General features: G+C 36.1%; 1 protein-coding gene across 1 annotated transcript in view; it reads left to right on the top strand.

The window, feature by feature from the left end:
- Nucleotides 1-2,845: 2,845 nt before the first annotated feature.
- ALDH1A1 (aldehyde dehydrogenase 1 family member A1) overlaps nucleotides 2,846-18,247 on the top strand; it is a 50,149-nt gene continuing 34,747 nt past the window's right edge. Inside the window, exon 1 of the mRNA XM_027729020.2 lies at nucleotides 2,846-3,821. Coding sequence (XP_027584821.1) covers nucleotides 3,719-3,821 — 103 coding nt within the window. The 5' untranslated portion in view covers nucleotides 2,846-3,718. The remainder of the gene's footprint in view (nucleotides 3,822-18,247) is intronic.

The raw sequence follows: 18,247 nt of genomic DNA on the forward strand, positions 1-18,247 counted from the left end.
TTTCTAACTTGTGTATTTTCCAGTACAAAGACACAGAATGCTGTCATGAGCACAGAAGTTATATGCTCTAGATAATCAAGTATAAAAATAGTCTAACAGTCACCTTTTTGGCATCCTACACCCAGTTGACTGGTTTTGTCATACAGCACTGTATGTTAACCGTAATATACCTTCTGTAAAATACTAATCCCAGGTGTGATATTTGCAAGGTGAAATGCAGCAGCCTAAACCTACCCCCTGTCACAATTTATTCTTGTACTTTTGAAATGTAACTGTGAGGTAAAAGTCACAAAATGACAGAATGACAGAATATTCTGAGTTGGAAGGGACCCACAATGATCATGGAATCCAACTCTTAGCCCTGCACAGAACCATCCCCAAGAGTCACACCATGTGCCTGAGAGCGTTGTCCAAACACTTCTTGAATTTTGGCAGGTTTGGTGCTGGGATCGCTTTCCAAGGGAGACTATTCCAGTGCCCAGCCACCCTCTGGATGAAGAACCTTTTTCTAATATCTAACCGAAACCTTCTCTGACACAACTTCTGTGCTGTCCTTCAGGTGCTTTTCAACACTTTCCAGAATAATTGTCTCCATAACTTTACCAGGCACTGAAGTGAGACTGACAGACCTGTGGTTTCCAGGGTCATCCTTTTTGCTTTTTTTGAAAACTGGGACAGTGTTCACCAAATTCCAGTCAGCTGGGACCTCTCCTCTCACTTAGGGTTACATCTATCCTACTCAGAACAAAAGTATATTCTACTGACTTTGCATTACTAAGGGAAATAAAGCCTAATATATAGACTTTTTTCTCTTCAGTAATCATTCTCTCATTTTATTTTCTTTTTTGGGAGGCAAATTATGATAGCAGTGGATGCAAAACACAGCTGACCTATAACTACATATGTATTCCTTTACATCTCTGTTTGCTAGCTTCTAAACCCTAGTAGCACTATGTCCCATGCAAGGAACTCTTTAAAGGTAACTAGAATTTTCAATCAATACTTTTGAATTTAAAATTACAATTTAAATTCTCCTTTCATCCTTGCTTTGTCAAACAGCTAGAATTAGGTGCAGGTTAAAATAGAACATCCCTCAGTGTTCTACAACAGCTTCTCCTAAAAGTTTTCAAGTGAGGTATATTTGTAGGTAAGTAAATTCTCTGGGTCATGTGGAGCTGGCTGTATACACGTCAGGAAAATGAATATTCCCATAGCTGTAGAAATGCACAATCCACAACATGTTTATCTTATGATTATTGCAACCACACCTCTTTGCCAGTGCAATATGTTAAGTTCTGTGGGTGTTCAAAATGACTTAGTGATTGCAAAGATACAGGTGCTCATATACTTTGGGCACAGATGTCACACTGTTTATCATTTGCAGAATGCATTTAGAAAGCTAATATTTGTGTTCTTCTTATACAGGACATACCCTGCCCCAGGAATTAAAAGGACTAAAATGAAAAAAAAAACAAAAACAAACCAAAAAAGCCCTCTGCTGAAGATGTTGGAATTTTTAAAGTTATTTTTCCCTATGTGAAATGGAAGTATCAAACAATTTCCTTGGAAAAATAAAAAGAAAAATCTCAGACAACCTGCAAAACTCTGTCCTCCATTGCCTGAATTTGTAACTAATTTGCTTTTTTGTGTTCAGTCTGAAACAAGGTGTTGTAGAACCCCCCTTTCCCATCCTCCCTAACCAGCTCATTCTCCCCAAAGTCCAAGCCCCAGCTGTGCCCCAGCACCCTGTGCTCATGCCGTCCCTCTCCTTGCTGTTCCAAAGACGTCCAGGGTGGTTAGGATTTGTCAGGTCACACCTCGGCCTGTCAGGACATGGCGCGTCCTTTGCCCTGCTGCAGCCCATTGCTTCATTTCATCTGCACAGAGCCTGGCGACGAGCTGGCCTTGTTAGACACGAATAACCACAGCCAGCCAAAACTAGCTGGCTATTTTCTTCCTGCTTACCTGTCACAGCCCTCAGGGTTTTGCTGAATTAGTCAGTGCTGTTATTAACCCTAATCTGGGTTACAGTAAAGAAGCAAGTGCTACATGCACACTTACATGCAGGTGTGCGCAGGCACATACAGGTATGGAGTCCAGCAAGAGCTTCTGGTTCTGGGCTTGAGTGGTGAGGACTAGGCTACATCCCTGGCCCTTGCCTCTCCCACCTCTCTCCTTTCTCCTCTTCCTCTTTCCACAGCACATTGACTGCTGAAACTCCTCCTCACCCAGCTCTGCTCTGTTTTGAGCCTCTCCCACTGCTTTCTCAGTGTTTCCCTCATTCTTCTGGTTTGTTCTACCCCTTCCCCTCCCTTGGTCTGACACCATGTTTTCTTCACCGCTCTTCTTTTCTTCAACCTGACCCACAGTGACTGTCCCCCTCCAGCCTGCTGGCCTCCCTTTCATAATCCGCTCTCCCCTTCCACCTCTACTTCTCACATTGTCTCCCTAGCTTTTACCACCCCTCTTTTCTCCATCCCAGTTTGAATCTGGAGCAGGGACATCCATTGAAGAGGTGAGGTCTTACTCCTGGCAAGCCGTACAGCCTCAGCTGCAACCACGGCAAACACTCCTGTTGTCCTTTCTGCTTTCTGCAGGCTCCCGTCCCCATCTCAGCTAGAGAGAGGAAACCTCAGGCGCAGAAACATGGGATTTTTGGCCAGCCTTCTCCTGAGCCTGGGGCAAAAAAGCGCCCTTCTAAACATTGCATTGAACACAATATATGCAGACTTGAAAATTGACTCTCGCTTTACTTTAAAACTGCCATTTCATTACAGGTTGTGCTGTCAAGCCCAACAACTAACCTACCTGTAACAGTAGTATGAGAGCAGAACCAGGACAGTAGTGGGTGCTGAAGTATTCTCTAACTAGAAGAAAGAATCTGACAGCACAATGTTGGATTGCTTATATTGCTTTGATGATTTTGCAAGACATCTTTGCCTTTTGTTGGAAATGAAGCGCAAATCTGTTCTCAGGTTCTTCTTCTTCCCTGCTTTTCAGCCTTAACCTTATTTGCATCTCCTCCCCCTCCTTCCTTTTTTCTTTTCCTTTCTCCATCCCCTTTAAGTTGTAATTCAATCTCTTCCAACTCATGATCTCTTTTCTTTTTTTGGCACTCCCTCCACCCTCTCTCTCATTAGTTTAACTTGAGTTAATTAGGAATAGTAGGCAGCCCTCAATCTGTTATGTGTTAAAACAGAACAATCCAAAACAGAGGCACAGACACAGCTACGTGATTTCATTGTCTAAGGGAGACAGAAAACCAGTGGGGATTCTCTTATCTAGACTAACATCTTCCCAATGGTTAATCTAACTGGCTTTAAAATGTACCGCAAATGCAGATCTGGGATAACAATCTTTCCCTGTTTCCTTTTCTTTCCTTTTTTTTTTCATTTCATCATTGGCAAGAATGAGTGAATTGGATTGACATGGAGGTGATAGAGGAAGAGAAATAGTCTACACGTCAAAATGACAATGTATATTACATGGTTAACAGAATGAGTGGTACGTGCAATGGCTGCGGGTATTTTCATCTGCCGTGTTGTACAATAATCTCCTTTTTTTTCCCCTAAGTGTATCATCAAGATCACTCGCAATTCCATGCAGATTAAGTGTTTGCTTGAAGGATCTCTTTCTAAGAGTAATATCATTTGATAAATGTGAAACTGAAACAAGTATTCACTTGTTGTTATTACTGAATTGTGTATATATAGAGGTCATGCCTGGTATTCTGACTGTAGTGCTGATCACAGACCCTAGGGCAGAGCGTGCTGAGGAAGTGAAATATAACAGATCTAAGAAATCAAGTCCTGATTCTAAAGGTAAGGCCTTGCATTTTTGACTGATTACATATGGTACTCTTTGAATGAAATGTATGCTTAGGAAAGTCAGGTATAACTGCAAACTAATAAAAAAATATATGCCTGCATTAAACATACTTATATCTGTGAGTGCTTTCATAAATGTGTATGTAAAAACATAAATACATAAAATTTGAATCCTCAAGGATTGTCATATAAGATTCATGAACTATTGACAGCCACGTTTACAGTAATTGCTACATTAAATTGCTGATTTTGTATGTATGTGCCTTCATGCTTATGAAGTTCCATGGCAGTAATTTGTGTTAATAATCTATCTATTAATTAGCAATGCTAATGTAATAATGCTTTAAAATTAAACAAATCCCATGGTCCTTTTGAAATCTGATATCCAGGATATAGAACGAAAAACCTGTTGCAAAGAAAAGAGAGAAAAGACATTGAAAGTATTGCAATAAAAATGTCATTGAATGTGTTAAGAGAAAATAATTTCCTTTCTGCCAAAACCATCTCTTTATGACAGAAAAGACATTAGACTACTAGGGCACAAAAGGAATGCTTAATGAATGACAAAGTACAAGCTTGATTATCAGAACATACAAGAGTAGATAATATTCCCTCAAAAATACACCCTTGGTGGTTTTATTGGGGGGAGATGTGAGAAATTTCTAGCTGGACATAGTCAACATGAGACCAAACATCTCCATAAGGAGATGTTGCAAGAAGCATAGGAGTTTTTCACAGTTTATTGTTAATATACTGTTTATTTATTTCCTCAACTACTGGTACAATTATCTGCAAACTTCATTAGATCCAGTGAGGAGACAGATTTGGCCCTTAGAATATTCCTCTGTTTAATCTTTTCTTTCTATAGTAATGCAAAAATGTAGTGATTACTGTGGGTATCCTTTATATCACAGATGAAAAATTATTCTTTTTTCTCCTAATGAATCAAAAGAATTTAAGTAACACCTTATTTCAGTATTGATAATACTGTTTAATTTACCCAATCTTTCACATATGTTTTAGATCACAACATGAGTGTGCCATAAGAAAATCCAAGACTTTATAAATCCCTATACTCGATGACATTAATAATTTTATGCAGTGATGCCATTATTATTTTACAAAGTTTTGACATGAGAGAGTATATCAGTTCCAGTGTTACATGGAAACCATTAAACTTGTATGAACTTATATATAAATCCATTATTTAGTCAGAAAGTAATATAGTAGAGGAAAATAGTGAAACTAAATTAATCCAGCATCTATCCAAAAGATATCTAGAAAGTGCATACCATTAGAAAGGCAGAAAATAATTGCCACTTTATCACACATACAGTAAACATACTGGTATTTTTTTCAAGAGTAAACATAGATATACCCCCACATGCAGCAGATAAGAACCATGGTTCCTATCATTTCTTGTAGCTTTCCCATCAAACTCACGTGCAAGCCCCTGTAATAGTTTCATGCCTAAAACAGCACAATTTTCAGTGCAATCCACACAAAACTCCTTTCTTCCTTTAAAATATAAACTGATTTGGCAAGAGTAGGGGAAAGATAGTGCTGTGGTCTAAGAACCATTTTGGTATGTAATAAACCAGAGCACGTATTTGTCACAGGCTGGGTGGAATGACTGGAAGATTATTATGTAATGCAAAGCAGAGCCACAGTCCTGAGTGTTCTCAATTCACTGCTATGTATGAAATTCAGTTCAGACAGAGTTTTGACAGAAAGCTTTGTTTGAGCCATGCTCAGTATGACACAATGTGAAAGTTTCAGAATACAAGATAAGATAATAAACAGCTACAGAACAAAAAGAAAAGTAACTTAGAAAATGCATGGGTAATGCGAAAGGTGGCTGTGTCCTGTGAGTGTTAGTGGCACACAGTGATTCATATGCGTGGTTGTCTAACCCAAAATACTAAAAAAGCATAAAGCCAATAGTTTTATATAATATCCTTTAAGAAACACTGCTTTGAATTGTATTAATAACTTTGATACTAAAAACTCCAGTAAATAATTTTAGTGTGATGACAATTTATCATGTGCTGCTAATGCTTACATTTGCTTTGCAGCTGATTTTGCCTTGTTCTTGAGACACATAGAGATAGATTCATAAAGACAAATATACTTGTAGGAGGAAACAGTGGTGTTTTGACACTTGAAAAAATTATATTTTTGGATTTGATATAGTGCTAAAACTCACCTCAAAATTAAAACTCAGTCTAAGAAATATTTAAAAATTTAGACAGAATGCTAAAAAAATACATAAAAGCTAATACTGCTATCTAGACAAAAATGATGCAGGAAAACAGAAAAGAGGTAATGAAAGCAGAAAGGCAATAAAACTCATAATGTTTGAGCTGTAGCAATAGAATTTGTGAACTCAAAGAATTTTTTAAAGCTAAATATAGAAGAATATTAACTATAATCAGAGTCATCTTGTGCCCAGAAACACAGAATATTAATCGGATTGCTAATTTCCTCAGAAGCCAGGGGTTCAGTAGAAAGTTTTGATGATTAGTAAGCTTCAATCTGTTAAAAGAGATGCTGGAAAAGAATTTAGAAAATCAGTACATCTCACTGTACACAGAAATTTTTGCATCTTCATATAGCAGCAAAAAATCAATAAACAAGATTTTTTTTCCCTCTTTTGCCCAGAGATTTTTGAATGCTTTTATATTTTAGTCCTGGAGAGAGACATCTGAAATTATTAGGACAAAAAGCAGACATATTCTTACTGTAATGAAATTAACCACCCAAAATATCCTTTCCTTTTTTGAAGCCAGAACATTCCTTTTTACAAACACTCCCTTTTTAATCCACTGGCAAGCTTCTGGAAATGCTCACCATCAGGCAAGGTGCTTTCTATCTTTAATATTCATGCTGAATTTTCCATATTGGCTGTACAGCCATGGGCACAAACTGATTTGACAAAATGCCTTTACATAATACTCAGGTTAGTATCCCCTCTTGATTGCTAGCATAATGCTTAAGCCTAATTTGAGCAAATAAATTTAATTTGTCTTTTTTTTCTAATTTCTATTAGCATTAACAGTTATTCCAAAATTAGTAAAGAAAGTTTAGCTCCCTAAGAAGTACCATCTTTTCAGATCAAAGCAAGCAGCTTTTTTTGTGGGTCAGATCTGGGGAAAAATGAGAAAGAAAATAGAGAACTTTTATTTGGAGGTATTCGTAAAGTTATGACACTCTCATTTTTTGTGTTTTGAATTTTAAAACTTTTTTCCAAAACAAATTGTCATGACTAATTTTGAGAAATATTCTTTGTGGTCTTTGTATAAACTGAACAATGAAATACTGTACTAAAGTACATAGCCACAGAAATATGTTGTCAGTGTGTATTATTTAACAAATTCTACACTTCAATTTATGATGGAATTAGGGATTGGATAGGACAAAAATGAATGAATTTGAAATGCCATATCAAAAATTCACTCATTAACTTTTAGCAGTTATCACTGTTAAATAGTCAGAAAGCTATTTCTCTACATTCATTTTAAAAAAGTTAGTAGATTTGATCTTGACTTGTATTTAAACACATTATTTGTACAACTGTAGCTTCACTAAAACTACACATCATAGTCTAATAGAATAAAATGTTCATATTATTTTGCTTTACATGCCATCAAAAAGAGAAGAAACGGGAAAATAAATCATGAGACAAATATTGTCAACAAATTTCACACTTTGTCTTTCAGAACTTCTTACACTGCTATGATTAAATATTTTTAATTGGATTACATGAACTGAAAATGCAGTTCTTCAAATACTGAACATTTCTGAACTGTGAGTACTAAATGCATTGATAAATTTAATTCCATACAGTGACAACTTACTAGTCTTCTTTTGATTTAATATGAACTTACATGACTTTTCTAGTTAGTTAAACCTGCTCTCATCTTACAGTTCTTCCTCTTCATTGCAAATTACAGCACTTGAATCTCATATAATTTCTCCTCAGCGGACAGATATTCTGCAGTTTTTCTTAGAACAATCCTGAGTAGAAACAGATTTTTCTTTGCTTTTTGCAGAAATATGACATTATTCTTTTCCACCATTAAGTGTCCTTTGCAATGCAGGATACTTTGCAAATGAATATATAGATAGGTTTGGGTTTCTAAGAACTCATGATGATGGAAGATATTAGACAAGTACCACACAGGCACTACACAATTATTGCAAGTATATTTTTAATTTTTTTTTTTTAATTTGATTTCTGACAAGAAATCACCTATGTGGATTTTTCCGATTCAATTTGCTACTGATGAAATATTTAAAAAGGAAACTTAGTCTTATGAAAAACAGACAAGAAACAAAAACAGACGGCAGACTCCATTCTGGTACTGCAGTTTCATTGGTGCAACAGTTAGTCGTGAAAGAAGAGCAAAACATTATTATAGTGCACAGAGTATCTAGCTGTCAACTTTACCACTCACACTTGCAGTGTACTGCGGTGATTTAAAACAGGACAGAGGGAAAGGAGGTCTACTAAAGAACTGTTAAAAGTGAAGTGTCAGTGTTAGAAATGAGATTGAGAGCTCCTGTATGTCCCTAACTACTGCAATTAACTGATTAGTATACAATGTTTTTTAAAATGCATTTGCTGCAGGTTTAACTCCAGCTTCCAGCAATTGATACATTTTACAGTGGCTTTGGGAACATTTCTTCTCAAAAGACACATTGCAGAGGTATGGATGATTATACACTGAAAGAAAACAATAATTGACTGCTTGTGCACACTCAATGAGGTGGTCAAAGGAGGATTGCGCCATCATTAACCTATAATGAGAAAATATTCAGAGTGCAAACTATGAAACCAAAGTTTCTTACTGACATCTTTCCTAATAAGTTTGCTTGCATTCTCTCAGCTTATGTAGTTCAATACATCAGAATTTTATTTAGTTTGGAGATGAAATTTTAAATCTTTCTTGGCAGTGATAGCAAAGGAATAGTTTTATGCAAACTTTATCCTCAGCAAAACATTTATGTTGTTGTTAAAGGCTAAATACTGTCTTCTACTGCCTGCAAAATTTCTGTGTCTGTGGAGTTTGGCAAGCTAACTAAACAAGAAAGTATAGCAGCAATTTAATTTTTCAAGCCAGATTTATAACTTTAGCTATATGCCACTTATTTTTCAGGGAAAAATTGTAAGGAACAAACAGCAACTCTACTTTTAGCCACTGTATCCTGCCCTTGGCTTATTTTTGTCCCTGCTTTCTCCAGAATGTGCTGATCATCCAAGCAAATTTCAGCTTATTACTATCATTATCACCTCAGAGTACAACTATTATCCAGGCAATCTATAATTCGAAGAACTTTTTCAGTTCTTCGTATAATTATTGTGCATAAAACGTAACATGCTCACTACCAAAGCAATATGTCAGAGAATATGTATTTCACATGTACTTATTTTTCTTAGGAATAAGAAATGCTAATATTCTCAGCTTTCGTAGTTTTCCTTACACAAAGTGGCAGAAAAAAGGTTTTTAATTATTCTGCTGTCATCTAAATGGTACAGTGAACCCAAAATAGATCTCTTTTCTTAAAAAAAACTTTAAAAATATATTGAATTCCTCAGAGTTTTTCTTTAAAGGTCTGAACATGTTTCTTTTTGTGGAACACTTTGGCAGCAGCAGCCATATAATGTTACACACAAATTGTGTAAAAAGGGGGTTTGTTTACATTCTTAATTATATAGATTACCATAGGCCTGGGTTCACAAATGATCACAACTTTAGCCTAATGTTACACAGTACCAAGCAGGATGAAGAGCAATCTGAGAGTGTAAGGTTTAATATGTTCATGGAAAGTGAAGAAGCTGAAAATACCCCATGTCTTGGACTAGAAAAAAAAAGCAAAAAAACCACCACCCCCCAAAAACCCCCAAACAAACAACAACAACAACAACAAAAACAAACAAACAAACAAACAAAACCCAACAAAACACACAAAAAACCCCCAAACACTGAAACTTAAAAAAAAAATAAAAATTTCTACTTCTATTTTCTTATAAATTCTGTAACAATCAGAAAATATTTGCAGGCACTTTTTCCCCTCAGAATTACAATACACATTATACTGGACTACAATATTTCCAGTTCAAACATCCTTGTTCCTTAGAGAAAGAATTTTCCTTCTTTTTCTAATTTTCTTCTTAGAAGAGAAATGGTGAAATGGTTTTACTAAAGGAAACCCAAAAAGTATATCTAGTTCTATCTATATCTGTAATAACTTGTATATATATACAAATGCACACACATTTAGCACATCCACAAAACATACTTCTAATTTTAGATGAAAAGTGAATGTCACACACCTCATACCAGGATACAGTTTTCACTGTAAGCATGGCTTCTTCCAAGATTTATTGTTGCTAGATTTGCAATTGTAAATCTGCTGGCTAACACATTTCTGTAACAAAGCAGAAGATTAGTTCCCAGAGTGTTTGTTATTTATCTGATTTTCCTGTACTAGGATGTTATCATCTGTTTTCCATTCTGAAACGAGTTCAAGGGATCATACAGAAATTACTGATATAATTCAAATTTGTCACATTTCATATTCCTTTTTAAATACAATTATTTAATTAAATGGTACACAGACCTGAAAGCTACTCCTTCATAAGATTCACAAGCCAATGGGAAAGGTTTTGGTAGCATTCAGTGGAAGCTACTCTAATCACATAATTTCAAAAATCTTAGTCAAGTGTTTTAACTTTTAATTTTCACTCACCTGTGATATTAATGAGTACAGTAGTACAATATTTCTATCAAAAACCACATGAATATTGGATTATAACCATGACAAAGTAGAGAAAAACAGGAATTACAAAGTACAAGCTAATGTGGTCAGTTCACTACATCTAAACTTGAAATTAAGATTTAAATTGTAGGACAGGGAATAATGTCAGTTTTACCAATTGCCTTAAAAGGAGAGCAGATTCTGTCAGCTGGAAAATAGAGATTCTTCATAATATGCTGCAAAAATATTCTATATTGAAATTTGTATTCTGAACACTATTGCTCCAGACCACAGATGCACAGATCTACAAACTGGTTAAAGTTCACTTTTCATTAGAAACTCCAATCTCTGACAGCATCCACAGAAACCTCCCTGAAATTTGCAAAGACAGGACTTGTTCCATATTATTTGTTTGTTTGTTTAAGTCAAAATAAACAGTTGGGAAACAGAGGAGTTGGAAATCCATCAAAATGCTCCATTGACATTATAATACAAGGGAAGTACTTGAGTGTCATAGTCATTCTGGAAATGTTGCATGATGAATCACTGTGCCAAGGCTTTTTTATTTCTAATAAGTCACATTTATACTGCAAATATGGTTCTTTCTTAGCTTTTCTCATTACACTTCAAGTGTTATAAAGGGGAATTTTGATCTGAAGGTTGTTTGTCTGCTGCGTGGTTTCTAGACAGGTCTGTAGGAACTTTCTGGAAATAATAGTGGTAAAAGTAAATTGGGGGGGGGGGAGGGAGACAGGATGACACAAATGAATCATTAGGGATTTCATATTATTTTTACATTGGTTCAATTGCAACTTCAGTAGACATCCTTTTGATGTCTTCTATATATTGCAAGTTTTAAATGCTGTTATAACACTTTACTACCTTGACGTATGGAAAAGGTATTCATCTTGAGTACAAAGATTTATGCTGTAGCAGTCCTCCACTTTGCACTGTAACAATAAGGCTTAGTGTACTTTAAATACAAAGCTGTTATATCCGCAGTTATGAACCACTGGCTTTCACAAATATAGTTTTATAGTTGCTTTTTGCTTCTTTTTTGTTTTCTGGAACCTGAGCTTCCTCATGTTTTTCAGCAGGTTTGGGGGTTATTTTACTGTAAAGATCTCAGGACCCAACATATCCTATACCAAAAACCACAAAAAATAAATCTTTCAAACCCACTGTAGTTATGATGCTGCTGATTGTTAATATAACATACTAAGATCAAGACTAATAAAAACCAGTGTAAGGAAATTAAGACAAATGCAGTCAGAAAATTGTTTTTAAATATTAACAAAAGAGGTAGACATTAAATACATCTTTGACTTTTTTTTTTTCATTTTAGCTGTAATTTTTTTAGTATGCTTTTCAAAACTTTAAAAGTAGAAGGGGTTATTTTGAGACTTTCATAACTGAAGAACACAATTAATATACACAGGCTTAAAAAGCACAACATAGCAATTATATAAAATCAGTTGAGGCCATCTAAAACTTGGCTTTGAAACAAAGGTTCATGGAGGAAATGCTGCAAATTACTTGGCAGTAATTGCTGCTAACAACGTAAGTTAATAACTAGTGTTGGGTCTGATTCTGATCTAACCCTGACCAGTTTTTGCACTTGCACTCTATTGATTTGCATCAAATTATTCACGAAGTTCACTGATAAGAGCTTTTATCTATGACCTGTGGCACAAAATCTTTCTCCTTATTCATAATCAATTATTTGAAGAACCTTTAAACTATTCCATTAGTTATTACTTGCTCCCTCATTTGAATTATGTACTGAAAAAAAAGTTAAAAAAAGGAAAAGCAGGAATAAGTTTGTTCTGAGTCACAAAAACATATTCTAAATATAAGTCATTCTATGCTGAAAGTATAATCAATAAAATTGTATTCATTTATTTACTAATACATTGTTGTGATAACACTGTTCTGTGAAGAGTTCTTATTTTCACAGACCAGATATTCTGTCTAGTTTTCTCAAAGTGTTGCAAAAAAGTTATAAATGTTCATCAACTTTCAGGAAATAGTTAGAAAAACAGTAGACCTCTATTAATGTTTTAATTAAATAATGTCCCCCTGACAAGAAAATTATTATAGCCTAGGTGAAAAACTTATACTTTTTCAGTTGTTAACTTAGTAAGGGACTGTTTCTATGACTTTATGGCAAATATTTGATGTCACAATTGAATAATAAGTAATAATTAGTAAAGTAGGAAAAATTCTATTGATATAAGTAAAATACAATTTCTTATGTTCCCTATTTTAGCACAAATATAGACACACACCTTTACAAGTCAGGTACATTGTTTTATAGCTCTTATTGCATTTTTGTGAGAATTTCTTTCTTCTCCAGAGATACAGACGCATTTTTGATGCATCAGATGATAATGAGTTCTTTTTAGTTGTTTCTGTTCTATTGCCTTCTTCACAGAAACTGTTATCCTTTTCACTTTTGTCTGATTATCTGGTGATAAATTGAAGAAAAGAAAAAAACAATTACAAGTAATTTTAATTTAAGGAAACAAAATATACTACCTGCTACCAAATATTCCTGTAAATTTTAGCAAATGTTCCAACAATTAAATAGATTGTCTTCTGATGTATGAAGAATATTGCTTCTCGTGGCAATGTGCTCTGTAGCTAAATGTTTTTAAAAATGGTGTAATAATTCCTGAACTGCTACTCTCTCTCACTGTTCCACAATATATTCAGTTCCTTTTATTTTTTTCCTTGATTTTGTGTTGCAATTTAGTCATTATTTTGTGTGGAAATTGTCCTATATACAAAAATAAAATACCTGTTTCCAAAATCAATACACATTATGATTCATGCTACAGAAAATATAGACTACACTGAGTAGATGCCCAAGTAGCAGAAAGATAAATATTAAAAAATGTACTTGTCATCATAGTATTATAGAACGGTTTGGGTTGGAAATGACCTTAAATATCATCTAGGTCCAACCCTCCTTGCCATGGACAGTGTTGGAACTACTTTCCACTAGACTGGGTTTTGCAGAGCCTCAACAAACCTGGCCTTGAATATTTCCAGGAATGGGGCATCCACAACTTCTGGACAACCTGTTCTGGGGCTTCTCCAACCTCATAGGGAAGAATTTCTCCCTCATATCTAATCTAAACCTACTGTCTTTCAGCTAGAGCCATTACCTCTTGTCCTGTCACTACATGTCCTCACAAAAAGTCACTCTTCCAGCTTTCTCGTGGCAGGCCATCTTTAGGTACTGGAACGCTGCTGTAAGGTCTCTTCCCCAGAGCCTTCTCTTCTCCAGGCTGTACAACCCCAATTCTCTCTGCAGCTTTGCAGAAGAGGTTCTCCAGCCCTGTGAGCATCTTTGTAGACTTGTTCCAACAATGTTCCATGTTCTTTTTACAGTGGGGGCCCCAAAGCTGGATGCAACACTCCTGGTAGAGTGTCATGAGAGCACAGTAGAGGGGTAGAATCACCTTCCTTGACCTGCTGCCTCATTTCTCTTTGTGCAGCCCATGATACTTCTAGCTTCCTGGGACTGCCAGTGTATGTTACCAAGACTGTTGACTTCTCATCCACCAACACTTCGAAGTTCTTCTCCTTAGGGCTGTTCTCAATCCATTCTTTGCCCAGCCTGTACTCATGCTTTGGGTTGCCCCAATCTAGGTGCAGGACCTTACACTTTGCCTGTTGAACTTCATGAGGTTCATACAGGCCCACGTCTCAAGCCTGCCCAGGTCCCTCTGGATGGCATCCCTGCTCTCCAAAGTGTTGACTGTGCCACACAGCTTGGTGTCATTATCAAACCTCCTGAGGGTGCACTCGATCCTACTGTACATGTCGCTGACAAAGAAGTTAAACAACACCGGTCCCAATAATTTATTTACACTCCAGAAGCAATATTGTATAGTTCATAAATGGTAGCTAGGAAGACGTCTCCCTGTGGTGGGTGAAAAAAATAAAGTGAAAACCACCTCACACATCAGCACCTATCTCTAGTAAGGTATTTGTATCAAAGGTGGATAAATTGTCTTCCTTTATAGCGACCAATAATAATTATTCACACATAGCATACTGTTTGGATTACTAGGATACTGAGTTACTTTATGTACTTTGGAATGAACAGATCTGTGCTTCAAAATATTTGTGCTTCTTACCACTGATTACAGAGAGTTGTTATATACATAGCTCAGACATAGATAGCTGTATCACTACGATGTAAATTTGTTGAGGTGTGACCCATTCCATTGAGCTAGTTGTGATATATCATGTTGTTTCACCCCAACAAAAACAAAGAGTGGAAATATTTTCTAAAGAGGGTTTTTGACTGATTTTCTTCAGTAAACTTGACTTACAGAGCCACTGGTCCACAGTTTAAGCTTGGTGTCCCTGTGCTCAGTGATTATGTGTTACAGTGATACAGTGATACTGCTGCCCATGAGTGAGTAGGTATTACAGACTTTTCTACTCTGAGCCCGAAGTTCCTTCCTAGGTGCTCTGTTCTCTCTTGCATTGTGTCATATTTTGCTGTCTGTTATGAAAGGGATTTGTTGCAAAGGTCCATATTTATCACACAGGTGAACAGAGAGTGTTTGGTATGTGTATGGAACCAGAAGAAACGATCTTGCTCCACTAACAGGTGGGGCTCTGCATGAATGGGAGAGACATTCATCTGTGGTTATGCACGCTTCAGTGTAGAAGAAACACTTACCTGTCCCTCCCTGCGGCAAGAGTATCTTGGACAAAAACATTATTATGGATTCAGCAGAGAATAGGCCTTGTGACAGCATCCACTATCAGCCCAAGTACTAGTAACAAGAAGTTATTCAGCGTCTTTGATACCAAGCTTACAAAATTAGTAACACTAGTTTTTCTTGTGCTGTCTCTTCCCTCGCTGCAGTGAACAAATGGAAGTTAAATCTGGCCATTACTGGAGCAAAGGTGTTTCCATGAATCAGCCAAACAGTAGGTAGTATTATGACCTGTTTGTGGAGGTATTATAGAATTGCAGAATCATAGAATACGCTGAGCTGGAAGGGACCCATCAGGATCATTGAATACAAATCCTGGCCCCGCACAGGACACCCCAAGAATCACACCATGTGCCCGTGAGCATTGTCCAAATGCTTCTTGAACTGAGACAGGCTTGGTGCTGTGACTACTACCCTGTTCCAGTGCTCACTCACCCTCTGTGTGAAAAAACTTTTCCTGGTATCCAACATAAATCTCCCCTGCCTCAGCTTCATGCCTTTTCATCAAGTCCTCTCACTGGTCAGGAGAGTGAAGAGAATGGAGAATATTCTAACACATTTCATCATATGCTGTTATCATCCATGTAGCAAAAAGAGAAAGAATTTTCAGTAATTGAATTCAAATTTCAAACTCAAATACATAGTTCTGCATCTGTCAGCTGCCTCACTCCAGGATTTTATAGGCCACAGAAATTTTATAATAAGTGAAGAACTGCTAATTGTGGTCAGAGATACCTGTAATTATATAAAAGAAAAACTTGGATTTTCAGAAATGCAAGACAGTGCTCTGCAGAAGCTAAAGGAATTTGTTCAGCAGCCTTGAGGATCTTGTCATTTTGATTTCAGTAATTCACAAATAGAGTTATCAGAACTTTAATATCCCACCATCTTTGGACTATAAATTTATAATGGCAAAAGTGGCAAAAAGTGACTACTGTTTCTGTTCTACCGCCATTAATGGATGGTATAAGGAAGATTAACAAATCAAATAAAGCATTTCAGAGTGAGAGTCCACAGATTTCACAAATTTCAATGATTTCCACTTTTAAAACATATTTTGGTGCTTTTGACACTTGATCTTCCACTCCTGACTTAATGCCCATTTCTGTCAGTACCAGCAGGGAATCTGCTTGAATCACTGAATAACTCCCTATCTTAATTCCATGTATAATCTGAATTTGGAAAAAGTTGTTCAGATAATCAGGATTTTCAGTAACAGAGATATTGTCTAAATAGAGATTTTTCAAAGGATTTTTTTATTATAAGGTTTTTATAAAGCGTAAGCATGTACTTAAGTATTAGAGATTCAGTCTAAATTCAGCATAGATGATGCAATACAGCTACCAAAGAGTCGAGTGTAACAGCATATTCTGTGCAACACCTATTCCAGAGAACTTTGGACAATGGTGTGTGAGTCATCATGGAAGATTATTAACTTCAGTGTTTTGAATTATAGCAACTTTGTAGAGGTTACTTACTAATTCTTGAACTGTACATCATTATTAGGTGAAATGTGAAAAAGTAGTGATTCAGGATGGAGGAAAAAAGCCACAGAATAAAAACAGCTGGAAGCTGTAATAAACAAGAACATGGTATATGAGGAAAATTAAATAATTTCTACACTAGGTTAAAAGCATTCCTATGCTGAAAATAAATAGGAAAGTTATTGGAGACAGGATTGGGATGAATGCTAACAGTTTGTCTAAGCAATAGTTTCCTAGAGAAAAGGGGGGAAATCAGTCATCAGAGAAGTTAAGGGGTTTATTGACACTAATGGTAATGCTTAGAGCAAGTCTCAACAGATAAGGTCCAAGGAAAGAGCAACTGGATTGCTCAAGATAGCAAGTAAACTTTTAAAGAGACAAGACTTTTTCAACGATATACAAAGTCTAGAGAGAAAAGAAAGGACACACAGGAGGAATGGTAGTGAAGGTGATTCATGAAATCCAAGGAGAAAGACGGAAACACAAAAAAAAATGAGGGCAAACTATGTGTTAAATGAATAAATGGTGTAGAAAATAAAGCAATGATTGCCAGCATGTTTGGAAAAGTTGAAACTTTTACCCCAGGGTAACATCTCTAAGGAGATTTCAGGTCATCCTTATAGACATGGAAAGATGATAAATGCTATCATTTTCCAAAGCAGTTATCATAATTCTAGATTGAATATTTAAAAAAAAAAAATCAGGAATGCTGTGGTACGTAAATATGAGAGTGCATTTAGAACACTATCATTTGGGAGAAAGATCTTTTGCTTTACTTGAAACAAGATAAATCCACTGATCTCTGTTTTGTAGATCCAGTCAGGCAAATCTGAGCAATTGGCATGTGAACTAACCAGAGACAAACTCTTTGTGGCTAATGGAGAAAAGAGTGGTAGGAAGGTTACTGGAGTAGACATTAGTGTCTAAACCTGAAAATTACAAGGAAAAGTAAAAGAAAAAAAATTGGTACCCGAGAATAGGACTGAAAAGTTATATTCCACATAGAAATGAATAAACCCTATTTAGATATTCTGGGTTTTGTATGAAATTAAAAGACATTCTCTAAGGCAGGCAAACACTGTAACCCAAAATGTTAAAGTCTGAAGGTACTGTTCACAAAACTTTAAAGTATACTGTTCTTTGCTTGGGTGTCTTAAGCCAGACAGCTAAGGCAGAAGACCTGAAGGATGCATGCCAAAGTAAGTAACGAGCAGGTAACCTTGGATATCAGGATGTTACGGCAATAGGAATGGGTGCTCTTCATTCACATGACAGGGTGAATGGCTGAAACTTGTTTAAGTCCACACGGCTCTTTATATCTCACTGAGAGAAGATTATCATGATAATAGAATACTTTCTTATCCAGAAATAACTTGAACTTTTCTAAAGTTCAGAAATTCTTGCTCAAACCATATGTCCAAACACAAAAATC

Source organism: Pipra filicauda, unplaced genomic scaffold, assembly GCF_003945595.2.
Source record: "Pipra filicauda isolate LSUMZ 115617 unplaced genomic scaffold, ASM394559v2 scaffold37_size4185640_pilon, whole genome shotgun sequence".
Lineage (NCBI taxonomy): Eukaryota > Metazoa > Chordata > Aves > Passeriformes > Pipridae > Pipra > Pipra filicauda.